This window comes from Paramormyrops kingsleyae, chromosome 2 (assembly GCF_048594095.1).
Source record: "Paramormyrops kingsleyae isolate MSU_618 chromosome 2, PKINGS_0.4, whole genome shotgun sequence".
NCBI classification, from domain to species: domain Eukaryota; kingdom Metazoa; phylum Chordata; class Actinopteri; order Osteoglossiformes; family Mormyridae; genus Paramormyrops; species Paramormyrops kingsleyae.
In genome coordinates this window covers 3,140,749-3,160,505 of record NC_132798.1, presented here as the reverse complement: position 1 = coordinate 3,160,505, position 19,757 = coordinate 3,140,749, and the positions used below count along the sequence as shown (strand labels likewise).

General features: G+C 41.8%; 1 protein-coding gene across 12 annotated transcripts in view; it reads left to right on the top strand.

Annotated features, from left to right (window-relative positions):
- rgs3b (regulator of G protein signaling 3b) overlaps nt 1-12,807 on the top strand; it is an 88,977-nt gene extending 76,170 nt beyond the window's left edge. For 8 of the 12 annotated variants that reach the window (XM_072703537.1, XM_072703541.1, XM_072703554.1 and 5 more), the window contains 5 exons: nt 923-990; nt 7,451-7,552; nt 9,536-9,597; nt 10,524-10,690; nt 11,028-12,807. In XM_072703537.1, the coding sequence (XP_072559638.1) occupies nt 923-990; nt 7,451-7,552; nt 9,536-9,597; nt 10,524-10,690; nt 11,028-11,225 (597 nt within the window). In that variant the 3' untranslated portion in view covers nt 11,226-12,807. Of the gene's footprint in view, nt 1-922; nt 991-4,045; nt 4,156-6,946; nt 7,301-7,450; nt 7,553-9,535; nt 9,598-10,523; nt 10,691-11,027 lie in introns of those variants that run through there. The other 4 variants (XM_072703576.1, XM_072703572.1, XM_072703579.1 and 1 more) reach the window with 4 other exon arrangements.
- The last annotated feature ends 6,950 nt before the right edge of the window (nt 12,808-19,757 follow it).

Here is a 19,757-nt window from a genome sequence, read left to right as displayed (position 1 = left end):
CTCTCTTGAATTCTAATGTTTTTTGTCACTTTTCTGCTAAAATATCAGACAGTGTCTTGGGGTCAGTTAAACCCCCCTGTTTCAGACAGTTCTTGATGGGGAGATATTTAGACAGACAGACAGACTTTATTGCCATTTGCACAGGCATGGGACAGTACAAGTTCATTGGAATTATTCTGCGTAGCTCGCAGCTTACAAGGTAGAGGGAAAAAATGAGTCCAACAGCAGTGCGTTAATAATAATCACACTAATATAAACATAAACTGTAAAAAGAAAATACACCCTGGATTATTACTGTCAATGCTTTAGAAAGCAGAGATTAAAGGCCATCCATCCATTTTGTATACCTACTTGTCCTACTCAGGCTCGCAGAACACCAGACCCTGTCCCTGGAGTCCAAGGGCACAAAGCAGGAAACAACCCAGGACAGGGTACCAACCCATCACACACATCATTCAGTCCTACAGGCAGCTTTGTAACTCTGAATCATCATGGCACGTTTTTGCTTTTGGACTGTGAGAGAACATGCAAACTCCACATTCCCCAGTCTCCCCCCGAAGCAGCACTGACTTGCAGGTTGCTGCCATGACTTACCCCCCCCCCCCCTCATTCTCTGTACATTCCTCCTGCCTCACAGGATATGTAACATGACACCCCACCCCACTCTAGTGCTTCAATCCTGGCCTCTGCCGGAAGGGCACACACACACAAACACACACTTGGTCCTGCTCATTCTCAGACAATGCTGTATAAGCCGCCAGGCTGCGGGGGCTTTTGAATTTGCCCCCTGAGGGTTAAGCGGGGCTGGGCTGGGTCTGCCGGCTTCGGTGGGACAGTAGTGCTCTTTCCCCCGTGCAGCCTGTGCCTCTGTTGACTATGGGACTGTAAGATGCCCACTGCTCTCCTGCTGTTTTCCCTTCAGCTCAGTGGATCTGAATGTAGCTGTGAAGACGGATCTGAGGGCAACAGAAAGAAGAAACCCAAGGACCTGTAAGTCCAGCAGAGCCCACGTTCACTGTGTTTGCATTTTGAGTGTGATCTGCGCCAGAAAAAGCTACTACTTAGGAACTATAGACTGACTTGTACTAATAGTACATTTTTTCTCCCCAAAACATACGATTAAGTCATTCTTATGAGTATGTACAATGACCCAGTTTAGGAACCAGAGAGTTATTAAGCAAAACAGACATCATCAGACAGTTTTAAACTTTGGAAATGCAAAACATCTTGGATTTTAATTTTATAGTACACAGACAATCATTAAAATGCATGACAATTGTTAATTACAGCTGTATTTCAGACCACTTTCTCAGTCATGCACACATTGTCAGGTATAAATAGATTTACTTACTTAGACTTAAATAGACTACTTGACCTACATTTATCATGGAGGTGGTATGAAATTATTCTAATTAGAAACTGGCTTCGGTTGCAGGGGCCCAATCTCCAGTTTTGTCTAAAGCAGAACGTTTTGTCTGAACAAAATGTGAGTCTCCCCAGCACTGCTGCGCTCCTCCCAGGGGAGGTGGTGTTTCTGTGTATCATGTTTGGGCACACTAGGGCAGAGGTTGTTCTGGGGATGAGGAAAAAAATGGAGGTCAGGGAGATGCCAGAGGTGATTTTTTCCATGAGTGGGAAAGGGAAGAAAAGACAGTGAGTTCTCGAACCCGGCACACATCTGGAGAGCTGCTTTCCGCTTCCAATATAGGAAGAAGGCTCATAAGGGTAAACAACTACAGGGTGATTGATGGTAAGCACTGCACAGGATACATCACCATGAATATTAATTACTGACTTTAGCTGTAGAAGATTTAAAGGTAGACATATTGAACTGGGGGCAGATCAGATGTTTGGATGAGAGTTGGGTTTTGTGTGCAGTTAAGACAGATTGGCATGCAGTGTGTCAAAGGTGCTTCCTGCACTTTTGGCTCTCTTGTGGGGTGTTCCCCTGGTCTGCTGTGGGAATTACCCTTTCCCCATAGACCTGACCAGATACGGCAGCAGGGGAGACTGAGTGAGTCCGTCAGGCAGCCCGCAGCTAAATGAAAGATCATTGTTTGTCCCAGAAGACACATGCATAAAATTTTGCTACTGTTTTGGCAGAGCTGGTCTCTCTGGCTCTCGGTTAGCCTCCAAGTGCTAAACTGGTTCAATTAAGTGCCCTGGGAGTCTCAGTTGATTTTACTTAAAAATGGTGTTTTTTAATTAGCTCCAATAGAAAGTTGTAGAAGGAGTCGTAGCTATTATAAGGCAAACATGCAGTTAAATATAATCACCTATGTCGGTTTTGAGGTGTGTATTGATGTGAAGTCGCTCCTGGACAAGTTAGTGGAAGTCAGACTTGCAGTTTCTCGAGTGCTGCATTGACTCTCTAGGATCATGGGCTTTTCTCTGTATTTCATTCCTCCTTCACTCTGTGCTGGTCCTGTACTTTTTTTCCCATCTGCTTTGGCCTGGGTGCTGTTTCCATCAGTGAATGGAGCCAGGGGGAGGTTTGGATTCCTGAAGGGAATATGATGAAAGAGGTACACTGTGGTGGGGTGCGACAGCAAAATATGGAAGTCTGTTGAGGCTGTATTTTTTTTGTACTTTAAGACCAAACACTGTGGAGATTTTGATATTGTCACCTTGTTTTTGGATCAAGTGACATGTTACTGGGGATTTTGACCAGAATGTTGTTCTGGGTTATGAAATTCATACACTAACAGCATTAGTCAAATAGTTACTGGTATGTTAATTCATTTTGAATTTGAATTAGATGATTAGGTATCTTGGCATCATTTGTAGCCGTTTGGAAAATGCTACTATTGTTATTAATCCAATTGTTTTAGACAAGGGGAGTTCATGCATGTGTCAAGTTCTTTTTTATTATTTTTATTTATTATGTTGCATTATGCATGTTTTCTAAGTAATTGTATTTGCAATTATATGAATCACCACTTTTGCCAGCATAGGGAAAGCATATAGAAAAACCGTAAAATGAACATATTTGTACCTGCACATCCTTAGAATAATTTTTGGCAATGTAAAGTAATTTAAAAAAAAAAACATATTTAATTTTGCAAAGGGGAAAAGGTACATGTCCAGTGGAATTCTGTAACAACAACAACTTGGTCTGGTTACTTTGCTGCAATTGGATTTGTGTCAAGTCTCACGATGATATAAAGTGAACCAAAATCACCACCAATATATTTTATATCCACCTGGCTGAAAGGTCATGAGAGAGGCCCACTGTGTCCTGTGTCTTCATGTATAAAATACATTTATTTGCACCATCCTCGTGAATTGCATGGAGAATTCCTCCTTGTTACCACACATCGTGAAACTATTTTGTTATGCAGAAACGGACACTAGAAAATGATGGTAGATTTCCACTTTTTAAATGTTTGGGATATAGTGAATTACAGAAGGACAAGGCTGCGCTTGACCGTTTCAGAAGTAGTGTCTACAAAAGCTTGCTTTCCAGTGATGAGTGAAGGGACAGTCTCCCGCGAAACACTGACATGGCTGTTAAGGCCAAAGTCAAGCTGACACATTCATGCAATGTTAGCAGATCAAGCTGCCGTCAGATAGGAGGAATGAGGGCTTTGCTCGTCTCTCAGCAGCACATGCTAAATCAGAGCCGCTTGACAGCTTCCTCCTGCCCATCTGTAGGAAGGGCCAGCCATAAGCCCTCATTAACACCTCAGTATACACACCAAAGTGAAAGGGTATAAAACAGCAGAAACTAGGTCTGTCTGGGCCCATTTCAGCTCCTTTTATTTATATTTGGGCTTAGATTCATTCAGTTTATGGTTATTATGATCCTGATGCTACAATGAGCAGTAATTAGTTTTTTGTCTGTCTGATTTACTGCCCGTTGGTAATCATAGTAACTGTTACGATGTATGAGAATTCACTTGCTGTACATCGATCAGTTGAGTATAGTGTAGAAAAACAGCACATACATACCTTTGGAGAGAGCTGAGATGTGATTGGTGCAGCACAGGGTACAGGGTCCACCCTCCAGGCTCTTTGTGGTATGTAAGGCTGAGACGAGGCAGTGCTGGCCCAGAGGAATATGACAGCCGGCCGCCCTCCCTCAGCTTCTGCGCTCCCACGACCTGCACCTATGCTCCATATCATGGTTGATTTCTCAGAAAGATACCTGGAAAGGTAGGTCACCATGGAAATTAAGCCCCCCTCCCCATTTTTATCCTTGTCCACTTCAGTCTGTTGCTTTAAAAGTAGGGGAGGGTAAAAACTGACCCAGAATGCAGAATCACACCAGTGGACTGTAAGGTGGCCCAGAGGGTTGGCGCTGGAAGAGGACTCCATAGGTACTGCTACAGTGTCTTCGGGGATTTCGAGCTTTGGTCCGTAGCAAACTTAGTTTAAAATGTACGAATGTTGCAGCACTTGTTTTTAAATGGTTTCCAGAGCAACCAGTTTGATTTTCGTGCTTGTTTGATAACTAGATACTGACAGAGTTGTGGGTGTCTTCATTCTATGTTGCATGTGAATTTTGAGGACTGAATTAAATATGTTACTGTGTCACTCATGTTTTTATATTCCTTTGAGTGTTTGTTGGTCTGTATACTGCTGTGTACACAGGGATGTATGTGGCCCGCATCTGAAAGAGAGAGAGGTTTAATTGATATAATTATGACTCTAATGAGGCCAGAAATGTATGGACATAAAGGCAGCAGGTGGGTGGATGCAGATGGATGTTGGGGTCTCTCCAGGCCGGCATCAGTCCTGGGTAATTTTACGTTGACTGATGTGTAATACAGGGCTTCCGCTTGTCCTCTCACGGCTTCCTCCCTTTGAAAGCAGCCTAATTTAGTCTCCCTTGCAGTGCCGAGGATGCTATTAAGGGCTGTAATGAGTGCCAGGCAATGTGGGAATTTCTGGATTCCTGAGATAATTGGGTATAACCCTGCCCCAGGCTGCAGAGGGTACGTCTGATGATATGTGGAAGTGCACTCAAACAAGACCACACCATCCTAATTTGATAATGCCCCATGATCACCTCATTCTTGCAGCATATTAGACAGAGGGGCTGCATGACAGGCTTAAAATTTTGCAAAGCCTTTACTCCCCTTATGAGTAGGATGATGGCTATAGGCTGTTGGGAGTGCTCATGTAAAGTGAGGGTTGGCAGATATCTGCTAGGTCACTGGCAAATTTAGCAGTTGTTAATCTGACACACGTACCACCAGAGATTTTCACCTCATCTGTTCAAAGGGTTGCTCTGTGTTTGAAGATTTAGAAAGTTAGGTACATCGAGGCCATCTGAAAGCATTTAGGTCCTACTTATTATAATCAGCAGAGGACATTTAGGACTGAGCCAAAGACTGAACGAAGACACCTTATTTTTGTAGGGTGTAATCTGACCTTGTCTGTACATGGCCCCCAAATTTCTGCCAAAAATGCAGTCCATCGTGTGGCATTCTGTAAATGGTACTGCCTGGACATAAACATTCGATGTGTTACAGTGAATATTATTATGTAACCATGTTTAGTGGCTATAGTTTGGCTATAATAATGATGATTATCATTATTTATTATCAATACAACCACAATACAAATAAGACAAATTATAATGCTGAAAATTTTTGACACTAGTAAAATGTGTATATTTGTTGTTGTTATTGCTGAGTATAGACCACATGTTAGGGTTCTTCAAAGAGATGCATACGATAATCCCTTAGAGGTTCCACATGCGTCTTGGTTTGTTTGCATTCCTAAAAAGCTCTGCTTAAGTTGCTTACATTACACAAAGTAATCTTGGATAATATTGTATGCTAAATAAAGGAATAGTAAGCACATTAATGTTAGGTCATATTAAGCTTTAAGTCCTTGTAGTTCACTTAGGTTTACTGTAGGTGGCAGTGTGGAGTTAAGTTACAGTTCTACTCTGTCATGTTTCCATCCATTTATTGATCTGTTTAGGAATATTGCTTCCTTGTCTGCAAATTAAGACATCTTTTATACTGCATAAGACACTGTAACTGAAGTAAACAAAAAATGTATGTCAAATACTGTAGAGCTTTCAGCGAAATGTAACCATTTAAATCCCTATGTGTACCTCTTATGCAGTTTTGCTCTGTAGTTAACTGTTTTTCCTCTAAATCTTTTGCTTGCGAGTAGACATTTGCGATTCATTTACAGCGTGCAGTCAGTAATCCTTTTTCATCTCCGGCGACCATAAGCAGGCTGTCATTTCCGTTGTGGTCAGCATCTGCATTCCTCCTTGTGTGCTTCCCTCCCAGCTGGAGGACTGGCAGTGCGATCCATCATAGCAGAAAGGGACAGAATAACATGAAGCGGGCCCTCACTCTGCAGCCCTTCACTCCTAAAGAGTGACATGCAGCGTGTTAAGTGTTAAAAGTAGCACCCACAATTATACCAGAGTGTGAAGTACTAAAATTAGCACTAGCAGTTATGACCTGGTAGTTTCCTTTCCACATTGTGTCACATCTTTTCTTAATCTTCACTTTTTCCCTCTAATTCCTCACCTCATCTGTTTTTTTTTTTATTTATTTTTTGGGGAAAAAAAAGCTTCCAAAAATAAGTGATAATCACTTTAGCTTTGATGCTGTGCTGTTCTGTGTTCGCCCAGTGCCTGGAGTCATTAGCATTTAGCATCCCTGACGTGGAAGCAGTCTGAACATGCAGCATCTTTCGTTAATCCAAACATTTAACCACAACCCTGCCTCTCATCATGCTTATGATGAACAGTCATACTTGGCCTCAAAGCAGTAGAAGAAAGTTGAAGGAACAGTGGGGAGTGAATATATATATATATATATATATATATATATATATATATATATATATGTATATATACAGATTCTCCAGTGTTTTCTTTTACTTGTGGATAATAATAGCTTCTTTTGGGTTTCCTTAGCTCAGCTGATCTTGATACACGTATGAGAGCTAACTGGCTTTCGACGGTGTAAGAATGAGACCAGGTGTCTTGACTGGGTTTGGGGTGAGGGGTTCATTTGAGGTTAACCATTTATATTACAGTGGGGAGCATGAGATCCTGGGCTGGCGTGTCACAGTTTGGGACAGGAGAAGCTCGCTATCCCCGGGGCTGTTGCTCATTGTCCTGTAGGGCACCTAGAGAGCAGCGGGATTTCACAGGAGAGACGGCAATAAGGAGTGAGTCTCTTCCCCTCCCAGTGAGCTGCTGCAGTTCCACTCAGAGCTCAGGACTAGGAAGGCTAGAGGGGGAGAGAGAGGGAACCGCTGCTTTGCACGAGTTTGACCAGGATAGCCTCACGCTAATTGAATACCTGCTGGATACTGAAATGTACACAGTGACAGCCTTGAATTCCTTCACTTTTTCATTTTTCTCCACATTTAAATTTTTATCTTTCCGCTACTTGGTTTTTTGCCCAGCTGTTTGGTTTATTTTTGGAAAGCATGCATTCTCTCTAACATCTTTTCCTGTTTTGCACAGGGCCAAAGACATGAAGAACCGCTTGGCCTTCCTGAGGAGGAGGAATGAGTCTCCCGGAAGTAACTCAGCCGGAAAGCTGGACAAAGCCATGAAGTCAGTCAAGTAAGTGTGTCTGCACGCCTCCTCGCTGCATGCCGACCTTGCTGGCTGGCAGGCGGGCAGACAAGTGGGCAGGAGGCAGGGCAGATCAGGGAAGCCATGGTTCAGATCGCGAGGTCAGATGCATTTGGCTGAAACTGTCCCTGTTTGTCTCCTCTGCTGTTTGCTGGAATATGTTGTTTTTTCCCCCTGCATTTTTTAATGTTGACAGTCCACCTGTAAACGGGTGACGAAGTCTGATGCTAATGGTGATGCAGGTTGGCGGCTGATGCAAGAAGCAGCATTGGTACTGTGTCGTGGTAAAACCTTTCGAACTCTGCATTTTCTCACTCGAGCATTTTTGGCAGCTTGAGATGTGCCTGTGGAATCTCCTGTTTACAAACAGAGTTCGCAATCCGCACGAACAATTTGCAGTTTTTCCAAAATGACATGGAAGGCTCCTGTGAGATAGCGGCGCCCAACTCAGCCCCGAGGAGCTTGGGCTCCTGGCCGCGTCTCCGCTGCCCCGCGTGGGAGCGACCGGCACATGGTGGCAGACTGACTTGCCCTTCATTTTTCTGTGAAGTCTGGGTCACCAAGTCGGTGCCTTCAGAATGTGGCGTCCGCTGCTACCGTGATACTTTGCACAGATAGCTCCTTAAGTCTATAAGAGGGGCTTGTACCCTTCACTTGTACCTCTTTTTAAACTAAGCACTGTTGGTATGCTCTGTTGTCCTTACATTACATCTGTTAATGTAACATTCTTGTGGTTCGTTAACATCATTCTATTCGCCAATGTCCAGAATGCCCCGAATGGTGTAGAGGTGTGTAATATAAATTTCTCTTTCTGTACATTCTTAGCTCATTTGTAGGAGTTAGGAGTTGCCTATCGGTTCTGGGTATCAAGAAATTTATGATTCAGAAGTGACGTCTCATCCCATCTTATAAAGACTTACCTTGAAAAAGCATAATTTCAAAGTCCAGCTCTTTCTATATAAAAGAAATTCAGTTCATTATGAGTTAGTAATGGCATTGCATTTTATTACAAAATATTTTAAGATTTTTCGAAAACTGTTTTAATATCACAGGTTCTAGCTTCCAAATCCTCAGTAGATTTTTTTCCCAGCATAGGAGTTTCTTTACTGTCAATTATACCATATTTTTATACAGTATCTGATTTGGGACAGTAAAGTAATTTTTTAATTATAACAATTTTTACGTGCAAAGAGAACAGCAAAATCTTGTTTTGTATGGGATTTCATGCCTCCTTTCTGAGGACCTGTTGAGATTTTAGTCACTTGTTTCATGGTCACAGCAGCCTGGCTTCTGCGCACTGACTGCATTCCTTTTGTTTGTGGAATTTTTTTAATAGTTGTGCATGTTTTAGTTGTTCAATAATGTTTAGCTTAGTTGTTCAGCCATTTGAAGTGGCTTTAAGCTTTAATGCACATCCTCTGTTTGCAGCTTTGATTTATGGGAAGGTATTTACTGCAGGGAAACCTCTATACGTTTTATTCTGTGTATGTACGTTTTTCACATCTTGCCCTATGACGGTATATATTCCACACTATTTTCAGGTGTTTTAAATGCAGTCACAAAGAACAAAGTCATAGGTAGAACAAAGAAAGTTAGAAAACAGAAACAGGTGAAAAAGGTAAAAGTGGGTTGCAATGAGATGCATCGTCTCTGTGTAGAGAATCAAGGGCAGCGTATTTTAAAACACAGAATATGGGCTGCAGTTTCTCGCTGATGGGTGGGTGGTTCTGGGGCACAAAGACACGCCCCCTAAGCTCCTCCCATCTTTCAAATCAAGTATAAGAGGATGGAGTGCAGAGGGAGGCGCTCAGACACAGTGCAGCAGAGAGCCGGTCAGACCGACCCAGTCATCCTGGCACAGGAGCCAGCCGGCTACGCTCGCTTTCATGTACACGCACCGCGGATGGGTCACACCATGAGAAACCTGGCTGATATGGGCTTACTGAAGAACCGCTCCGCTTTCATCTGCAGGCCCACCCCGGAGGAGGCACTGAGGTGGGGGGAGTCCTTGGAGAAGCTGCTGGCCCACAAATGTGAGTTTCATTGTAAATAAAATGATGTTAATATTTGGGTGCGTGAATAAGGTGGCTGCATGTTTGGATGCTTTATGTTTCAAATGGTATTTTTAAAGAATAATACTGCTCTACTTGACTAATCCTTTTTCATATTTTTAGTGGCACATTTGTCATTGCAAATATATTCTGACATGCCAGCAAAACTTGATTATTTTTACATGCACAATCACCAGGTTAGACATGCATGCCTGTCGCACAGTTCAGCTGATGTATGAATCACAGGCATGTGAGTGAGGAAATGTCATCCCTGTTAGGCTGGCATTAATCCATCTGATGAATGGAGTCCCCCAAAAGTCTGCAGTGGGGTGGGGGGTGGATGGGCGGGGGGGTGGTCCGGCGGGTGAACGATTACTGTTCACTGTGTTCACTAAATACAGTTCATTCTTATATGGTTCATGGTTTAGAAACGACCTTTGAGAAACTCTAAAAAGCTAATATATTGGTCAGCATGGGTAAGGACTGGGTGGACCATTTCCTCTTTTTGAAAATACTCCTTTTAACCCATGTCGATTTTGCAAGCATTCTCAATATCATGGGGGACTTCATTACTAATATCACGGGGGACTTCATCACCAATATCACGGGGGACTTCATCACCAATATCACGGGAGACTTCATCACCAATATCACGGGGGACTTCATCACCAATATGTTGATTTGTGGGCTGGTCTCTGTTGACAGGCACAATAGTTATACCTCATAGTACAATAGCGACGTGTGGAATCACATATCCGATAAATCAAGGTGTTTCCTTTACTTTGCTGAGTCTTCTTACTGTTACACTATTACAGTGCAGCATCCTGCACACTTTCTCCTTTCTATGGATTAAACAGGCTCACTGGTTTTTTCTTGCGCCCCCCTCCCCGTCGTTCCTTCCTCCCCAGATGGCCTGGCTGCCTTCAGAGCCTTTCTGCGAACAGAATTCAGTGAAGAGAATCTGGAATTCTGGCTGGCCTGTGAGGATTACAAGAAGATTAAATCGCAGTCCAAAATGGCGTCCAAATCAAAAAAAATCTTTTCAGAGTACATCGCTGTACAATCCTGCAAAGAGGTGAGGGCAGGAAATTCAGTAGCCAAAAAAATCTACTATGGCTTAATGTTAAATTTATGTTCTATAAGCTTGATAAAAGGTGTCATAAGGTATTAAAAAAGAAGAGCGATTTAATTTGTTTAGTGATTTTCAAACTTTCCCAAAAAATACTGGGCAGTGGAGGCTGTGAGATCACACAGTTAGAACATTGGGACCTGAATTTTTGTCCTCAGAATATCTCTTCTGTGTGGGGTTTTTTTTGAGTTTCAGGGTTGGAAAGGAAAAATGGAAATAGCATGTCAGAAGTAGAGATCAGTTTCCATTTCACCAGGAGTAACCCAGTGCCTCCCCCCCCCAGGTTAACCTGGATGCGCAAACAAGAGAGCAGACCAAGGACAACCTGCAGAACATCACCTGCTCGTGTTTTGACCAGGCCCAGAGGAAGATATATGGACTCATGGAGAGAGACTCCTACCCTCGTTTCCTGCGCTCAGAACTTTACTTGGACTTGATCAACCAAAAAAAGGCAAACTCAACATCAGCCTCTTCGTCGTAAGGTCACAGAGAGGGAGAACTGTGGAAGGGCTAGGTCGATTTCAGATTTCTTTCTCAATTTGCACGTTTGAAAATGGATGAGCACTGAGGGATGGTGTGTGTACAAGGAGAGGGGCAGACACCCTGAGGGGTCATGACAGGCCCCCCTGGATGGGTGTTGCTGGGCAGGCCCAGGGCAGGGGGACAGCGTACCATTATTGCTACAGTTATTAATGTATTGCTGGAAAAAAAAATCTCATTTTGGTGACCAGTGTTTCCCAACCCGGTCCTCAGGAACCCCCCAACCCAACCAGTTCACCTTTTTTTTCCTAGCAAAAAGGTGGACTGTCTTCGAGGGAGCAAAAACATGGGCTCCTGAGGACCGGGTTGGGGAACATTGCTTTAGTCCTTATTTGGAAATTCTGCTTCCTCTTTTAAAACATTTATACTACAAATAAGCAATACGTTTCCATTCGTCATTTTCTTTATGGCCATTATAGGACAAGTAGATGAAATGTGACAGCAGCAGGCTTATTTATGAGTAATAAGGGTGGTTAGGAGGTTTTCTTTCTTAGAGTTTAACTACGCCGTTTATGCCCTGCCATCTACCCAGCACCCCCACAGGTATTTGTCTCAGCTCCTGGGTTACTTCCCCCTTTTTTAATTCATCACCAGAATGATGGTGAGTCAGGGGGGGGGGGGGGAGTAAGAGGGTGAAAAAAAAGATCAATGGACAGACCAGACAGGTGAAGCCTCCTTTGCTGTCCTGCTTTTCACACGCTGATGATCTTAGAGGGACCTGCAGCCACTCTTCAAAGACTGAACATGGCTGAGATAACCTGTGGAGCCATTAAACAGGTCCTCATAGAGCTAGTCTGGACAGAGCAGTTCCCTCAGGGCGTCAAGACACTTGATGGTGAAGCTTCCAGGTGTGGTTTCTGATGTTTCCTAGTATTGTTGATCATAACCTGCTTTTACTCTGCACACAGTGTTACACTGTAAGGGGTTTACCTTCCTTGTTTCTGGACAAAGGTTTTATTTATTCTGACATTATTGCTGGAAGCTTCAGTCAGTCGACTATGATGGAATCTCTTCCCACCCATGACTACAAGCCAGGCTGAATGCATCCTCATTTAATGTGCAATATTTTTGTTCTTTCAGATCATTTTTTTAACTAGACGATGAATGGAGCTCTGTATTAATTTTATTTGAAAGAGTTTATGTTCAAGTTATGTTCAAAGAATGATTAACAATGTAAATATCATGAGCATTTACAAAAAAAGATAGAGTTTTAAGTGTTTTCTCCTAGCAGCAGGCAGCTAGGAAGATGTAAATATAATTCTTAAGAAAAACTTCCAAAAGGAAAAAAAACGTGACATGACAAACATGGTTGTATCTATGTATATATGAGACTTAAAGCTATAAAATGATACGCATTACAAAGCAGGAGGAGATCGATAAAATCTGTACCTTCTCAGTCATACACTGCTTGTAAGGAGTTTTAGTAAATATATCTGATCATTTTCACTGTTTACAGCTCAAAGCATCTCCCAAGATAGCAACACATTGTGTCACTGCAAACAATGAATAAAATAACAAAACCATCCTGTGGTGTCCTGCTTTTCTTCTTTTCCTTCCTTTTTTCGCATTTCTACAGTGTTGTACCGAACTTTAATTTCTGGACTGCTGGCACATGCATTTAATGAGGGTTTATCTTATTTAGTTTATTTTTTTTTCGGTAGGTTTCACAAAAGCCTTCGTGTTTATGTCATGTGACACAGTGTTTATGTCATGTGACACAGTGTTTATGTACAGTCATGTGACACAGTGTTTATGTAGGGTATGTGTAGGACAGAAATGGGGCCCAGTCACTATGTATAGGTAAGTGTTCAGCAATTGTGCAGTTTTATTATACTATATATAAGAACATAAGAACATAAGAACTATACAAACGAGAGGAGGCCATTCGGCCCATCGAGCTCGCTTGGGGAGAACTTAACTAATAGCTCAGAGTTGTTAAAATCTTATCTAGCCCTGATTTAAAGGAACCCAAGGATTCAGCTTGCACTACGTTATCAGGAAGACTATTCCATACTCTGACTACACGCTGTGTAAAGAAGTGCTTCCTTAAATCCAGTTTGAAATGTTCTCCCGCTAATTTCCACCTATGGCCACGAGTTCTTGTATTTGAACTAATGCTGAAGTAACTATTCGGTTGAACAGCATCCAAACCTGTTAGAATCTTATAGACCTGGATCATGTCCCCCCTCAGTCTCCTTTGCTTGAGGCTGAACAGATTTAGCTCAAATAACCTTTCCTCGTATGACATTCCTCTAAGACCAGGAATCATTCTTGTGGCCCTACGCTGCACCTTTTCTAAGGCCGCTATGTCCTTTTTAAGATATGGTGACCAAACCTGTACACAATATTCTAGGTGAGGTCTCACCAAGGAATTGTATAATCTTAGCATTACCTCCCTTGACTTAAACTCCACACACCTGGAGATGTACCCCAACATCCTATTGGCCTTTTTTATTGCTTCCCCACACTGGCGAGAATGAGACATGGAAGCATCAACATACACACCAAGGTCTTTCTCATAATCAGCTACCTTTATTTCAGTAGGTCCCATAAAATACCTGTACTTTATATTTCTGCTCCCTACATGGAGTACCTTACATTTGTCTATGTTAAATTTCATCTGCCAGGTGTCAGCCCAGTCACTAATTAAATTAAGATCCCGCTGTAGCTGCTGAGCCGCTAGTTCAGTATCTGCTACACCACCCACCTTGGTGTCATCTGCAAATTTCACCAGTTTACTGTATATATTGGTGTCTATATCATTTATGTAAATTAGGAACAAAAGTGGTCCTAAAATTGGATATATTGTGCTTTGTAAATAATAGGAAAATTGCAGCATGTGAATGCAGGAAATTTCTTTTGTTTTCTGCAAAGAAGACTGCAGCGTTATGTCCTTGCATTCCCTCTTGAATTTGACTCCTGCTCATCAGTTTGTAAGCAGTATCCCCCTCTGTTTCACTCTTTTAATAATTTCTTTCACTTGTGCTGGCAATAATCTGATTTTCCTGCTAGGGAGGATTCGCTGTGTGAGCAACATTTGCAATGCAGTGGTAGCTAATGTCCTCTGTAATGTTTCCATGCTTTACCACTGTTTGAAAATGTCTAATTTGAGCAGAAAAAAATGATTGACAGAATGTTGCCTGTGTACACCAAGCATGCTCTGAGTTCAACATGTTATTTCATACTACACTGCAAAAATAAATGTTGTAAATGAATCTTTAATGGAACTAAAGATAGTGTCACAGTAAAATTTGTCATTATGTCCTAAAAATGAGCATGTACACCCTTCCATAATACATGATAACATAGCTTATAATTTTACCATATACTCATTTTTACCAAAGGCTTTTTGGTTGAGAGCCTTGTGAAACATTAAGGTTTCTTGAGATTTTCTCTTTTCTCAAACTTTGTTGCAACCTTCTCAATTATACTATAAAATTCAGACATTTTAAATAATTTCTGTATGACTCCAATCATGCCAATTACGTTACCTGCTTATTTCCAAAAGGCTTCTACCAGATTGCTTCATAAGAGCAATGTTCCTATTGCAAGTTTTCCCTTTGTTATTAAATCTTTAAGCTATTCATTTCTTTCACATGAAACTGGATTTTCTATTCTAATTTCAAGGTTGTTACTCTGGAAAATAATACACAAATCTGTGGGTTTTTTTTAGAGCTAGAGTCAGGAAGATTTTAAGGTCATTTAATTATGTCCACATAGAATTCCTCCTTTTTATTTTCCACGAACAGTAGTTCTACGGTTCCATGCTACTAAAGATGTTGAGCTATATAGATACATGGTGCCAGTCAAAAGTTTGGACACGCCAAGCCACCTACAAAGGCCACCTGACCTAAACAGTTGAAATGGTTTTGGAGGAGTTTGAGGAGAAAGTGAAGAAAAAGTGGCCAATAAGTTTTCAACATATATGTGGGACCTCCTTCAGGACAGCTGGAAAAGCATCACAGGAGGCCACCTCATGATCCTGGAGTAGAGGAGACAGCAGGGTCGGACAGTCCCTGTAGCAACTGGGGTTAAGGGCCTGGTCAATGGCCCAATGGTGGGATCACTCTGGCAACCACAGGATATGAACCCACAACCTTCTGAAATCCAACCTATAGAGCTGCCTCCCCTCAACATATTAATTTTGATGTCTTTATAAATATTCTAAAATGTACAGAATAGTAGAAATAAATGTATCTATGGGTCGCTGTGTCCAAACTTTTGACTGGTACTGTAGTTGTGTAGGGCTGCTGGCAGGGAAAGGGGACTTTCTGCACAGATCCCCATGCAGTGTATAACCAAAAGGGCTGCTGTTTCAGGCAAGTGAGACTATTTGCAGAGCATTGCTCCTTCAGCGCCAGGTGGTTACCCTTCAGACTCACAAACACAAAAAGGGAAACTTGACTGTGATGGGCTAAACAGCCCTGCAGAATTCTGGCTGAGGTTTACGTGTTCCTCTTTCCCATGCTTTTTAAGGACTTTTCCAGGCAATGGAAGCTGATGTAAGAGTCTTGCGTTGAAAAAAAGAGACTTTCTGACATTCACATCTGTTTTCAACGTGTGTCTTCCGGATCGGTGAGTTTCTAAATTGCAAGAGCATGACTGAAGCTGCTACCCAATTTTGAGGTGTATTTAGTCACAGACTTGTTCTCTGAAATTGATGATTCTGTGCCACACTAAGGAAAAGAGCACTGTAGGTGAGACACTTCCTTTTCTAGGTTAGAAGTCTAGTGAGTTGTCTGAAGAACATGGGGGAAAAAAGTTTATTTTTTGTCTTTTGTGAAGAGTACATGAAGATGGGGAGTAGACTTAAATCATTGTTGTGTTGTGTAAGGGCAAGTCCAAACAAACAATATTTATTAGCAGGTTATTTAGTAAAATCTGTAGTCATAGTAGTATGCTGTCCTATTTTCTATTGGCTCTGTGTCCTAAGGACAAAGAATCTGTTAAGGTTCAAAATGCAATAAAACAGGAAACCAAACAAAAATAGACCATTTTTTCTTTTTCTGTACTTGCCAGATTGTTGAAAACTTCTCCAGTTTTGATACAAATTTCTGTAGCCTGTAATAGTTCCCCAGCTTTCTCTAATTAAATCCACAGGATTCCAAAATGCACATTGCCAAAAGGAATAAAAGAATTCTCCCCAGCTTCTAGATTTCTTGGTCTTACTGTGTTTTGAGAAAGGGATTCTTACTGCCAATATGAACTATTCCCTCTGAAAATAATATGGAACAAAGTATGTTACTAACATGATTCAATGATTCAATGATTCAATCCTAAAGAAACCAAAACGACAAATAGACTGGTCAGATAAAGCTAACATAATAACCTATATCAAGGGTGATGCAATCCAGTTTTGGATACTACATGTAAACAAATACAGCATTCGCTCAAAATCCCTCAAAAAAATCTATAACATTGAGAACTTCCATATATAGGGAATTCACTCTATTTCTATTGTGTCCTAAAAATGAGCATGTGGAGCTTCCATAATACATGATAACATAGCTTCTACTTTTACCATATACTCATTTTTACCAATGGCTGTTTGGTTGAGAGCCTTGTGAAACATTAAGGTTCCCTGATATTTTCTCTTTTCTCAAACTTTTTGTTGCAGCCTCCTCAATTATCCTATAAAATGCTGACGTTTGAAAGAATTTCTGTACGACTCTGCCAGTTATAAGGCCTGCTTATTTCCAGAAGGCTTGTACAGTATCTTGTGCTTCATGGAGTTTTCTAAGTGTATTTTTGTTGAAGCTTACATAATCTTCCAAAGTGAAAAAAATGTAAAGTATTCCACATTCATACATACATATGATAGCAGTGACATAAAATGGTTTTCATTCTGATAATCACTTTGTTCACTGTCTGCTGGTGAAGGGAATGGGTCACCAATCAATCATATGACTGCTGGCCTAAACAAGGTTAGCAAGTCGTATTTCCTTCTTACACAGTACCCAGAGTGCAGGGACGAAGGCGATATATGTTCTCACATCCTGCTTTCCTTTGCACCTTTTGAGTTACTGTGTCTGTTGCCACTCAGCTGACTGGGTTGGAATGACCTCATGGCACCTTGTTCTGCGATGGTGTGCAGGGAGTGAAAGCCGAAGATGAGCGGCCAGGATTCTCAACATCCTTGACTCTTTCATGAAGAGGAAGTGACTCCAGCATTAACCCTGCTTGATAACGCATATAAGACAGTGTTAGGCGATATAAAATGAGTTAGGACTTATGACTGTTGTTCTTTTCTTTGTGAGAATGCTAATATAGTCTCTGAATTTCTATGGTATAGGGACTTCAAAGTTTATTGAAAGTATCTCATAGAAAGTTAGCACTTAGCACACAGCTCAATAATTTCCCTCATATTCCTGTAACTGTGCCACAGGCCTTAGAGCAAGGGTTTGAGCTGCAGGAAAAGCCTCATTTTACCTGCCTGTATCACTGATGTTGATTTACCAGTAAATCGCAAGTCTCATATTTCGGTTCCAAAATTGCCAACATTTGTCAACTTATTCTCCTGTCAATCTCATAATCCCTTTTACTTCTCTGAGTTCCCTAAACCTTTATCAAGGACAGACTCTTCTCTTTTCACCTGAAATGAGCAATTGAGACATTAGAGAGAGAGAGTATCCTGACCTTAGATTTTGAGGTGCTGCTGCTTCAAACTCACCACTGAACAGGGCATGCTTGAGGACCTGCTCATATAATACCAAAAACAACACACCAGATGCCCTTCTAGCTACGGCTGTCCATTAAAATCACATACTTGTCAGGGGCTGGCAACCACGCTAAATGACTCTCCCTACATTCATACAGGAACTGAAAGGCTTTCACTAATGGCTGCACTACCCCACATTCCTTCCCATAGTATGTGCTGTGCACGCAGTTGTATGCTGTTTCCACAAAACACTTGTATACTATTTTATTACATTCCCACAAACCATCCTGCACTTGTGCGAGGGTGATGGTGCAATGTTTTGGGGTCAGGCAAGGATGGCTAGATTCCCCTCTCCAACACCCTGGCGATAAAGCGCTCACTATTAAGTATCAGCCCCAGGCAGAGCTCCAGCGGTGGGTCCTTGTAACCCAGCACTGGATGGGATGCCTTGGGTCAAAGCTCATCTTCCAGATGATGTACTGTAGCTCTATGGATTATGGATGCATACAAACCCCTCCACCACACTGAAGTTACGATATGTGGAAAGAAAACATTTTGTCTCTCAGGATCTATTCTAGTGGCTCCCTTGTTGGCTTGTGAGTGTAGATAATCCCATGTGTGGCAGGAGATCATTCACCGCTGTGTGTAAACACAGTGAAATGTTTAGCAACAGAATATTTAAAGGGGTTGGACAATAAAACTGAAACACCTAGTTTTTGGTGTTAGTAATTGATTCGTTTGGTGTAGGGCCTCCTTTTGCGGCCAATACAGCGGCAGTTCGTCTTGGGAATGCAGGTCAGTCCTGCACATGGCCAGAGGGATTTTGAGTCATTCCTCTTGCAGAACAGTGGCCAGGTCACTACGTGATGCTGGTGAAGGAAAACATTTCCTAACTCATTCCTCCAAAACACCGAAGTGGCTCAATAATATTCAGATCACCATGGCCATGGGAGATGCTCAACTTCACTTTCATGTTCCTCACACCACTCTGTCACCAGTCTTGCTGTGTGTATTGGTGCATTATTATTCTGATACACGGCACCACCTTCAAGGTCAATTGAGCACCTGCTCTACATTGATTAGGGCACAAAGCAGGAATACACCCTGGATGGGATACCAATCCATCACAGGACACACATGTACAGTGAACAATTTAGAGATGCTAAGTTATCTAACACAATGTCTTTGTGCTGCACAAGGAAACTGGAAACCCCAAGAAAAGCCAAACACAACTCCGAGACACTATTTGCTCCACACACACAGTGGAGGTAATAACCAAACCCCCATCCCTGCAGGTGGCAGGTGGTAGCACTCTCCAGTTTTTTATTATTCTATTTGTGTTTTCTGCACAACATTAATCTCCTTTTTACTGTTAAGCTTCCAACTTTTTTTGCTATTTGTGTTTGCTATTCCTGTGGCTACAAAGTATGGTTCAAAAAGACGGTCAGTTTTTCCTTTTCTTAATCAAATATATTCCCTTCAGTGAACATTAAAGGTTGTTATCTGAGTATGTCTGGAGATGGAAGATGGAACTGTGACCTTGGTCCAAGATATACAGACAAGAAGACCATGTAGTCTCCAATGTTTATTTATCTGTAGTCTGTCACTAAACAAGATCCCTGTTCCTTGTCCTGTCTCCTGTTTCATCCAGGGTTATAAACCCCTTTCACTCTTATTCTGCATAGAATGTTGCACGGCAACATTTCAAATGTGATACTTCACTTGATTATCTTTTTTTGCCTATTTTATATGTAATCTGCCATGAATGCACAAATATGTTGAGTTCATTACTAGAAACACCTGGGCATTTGGATG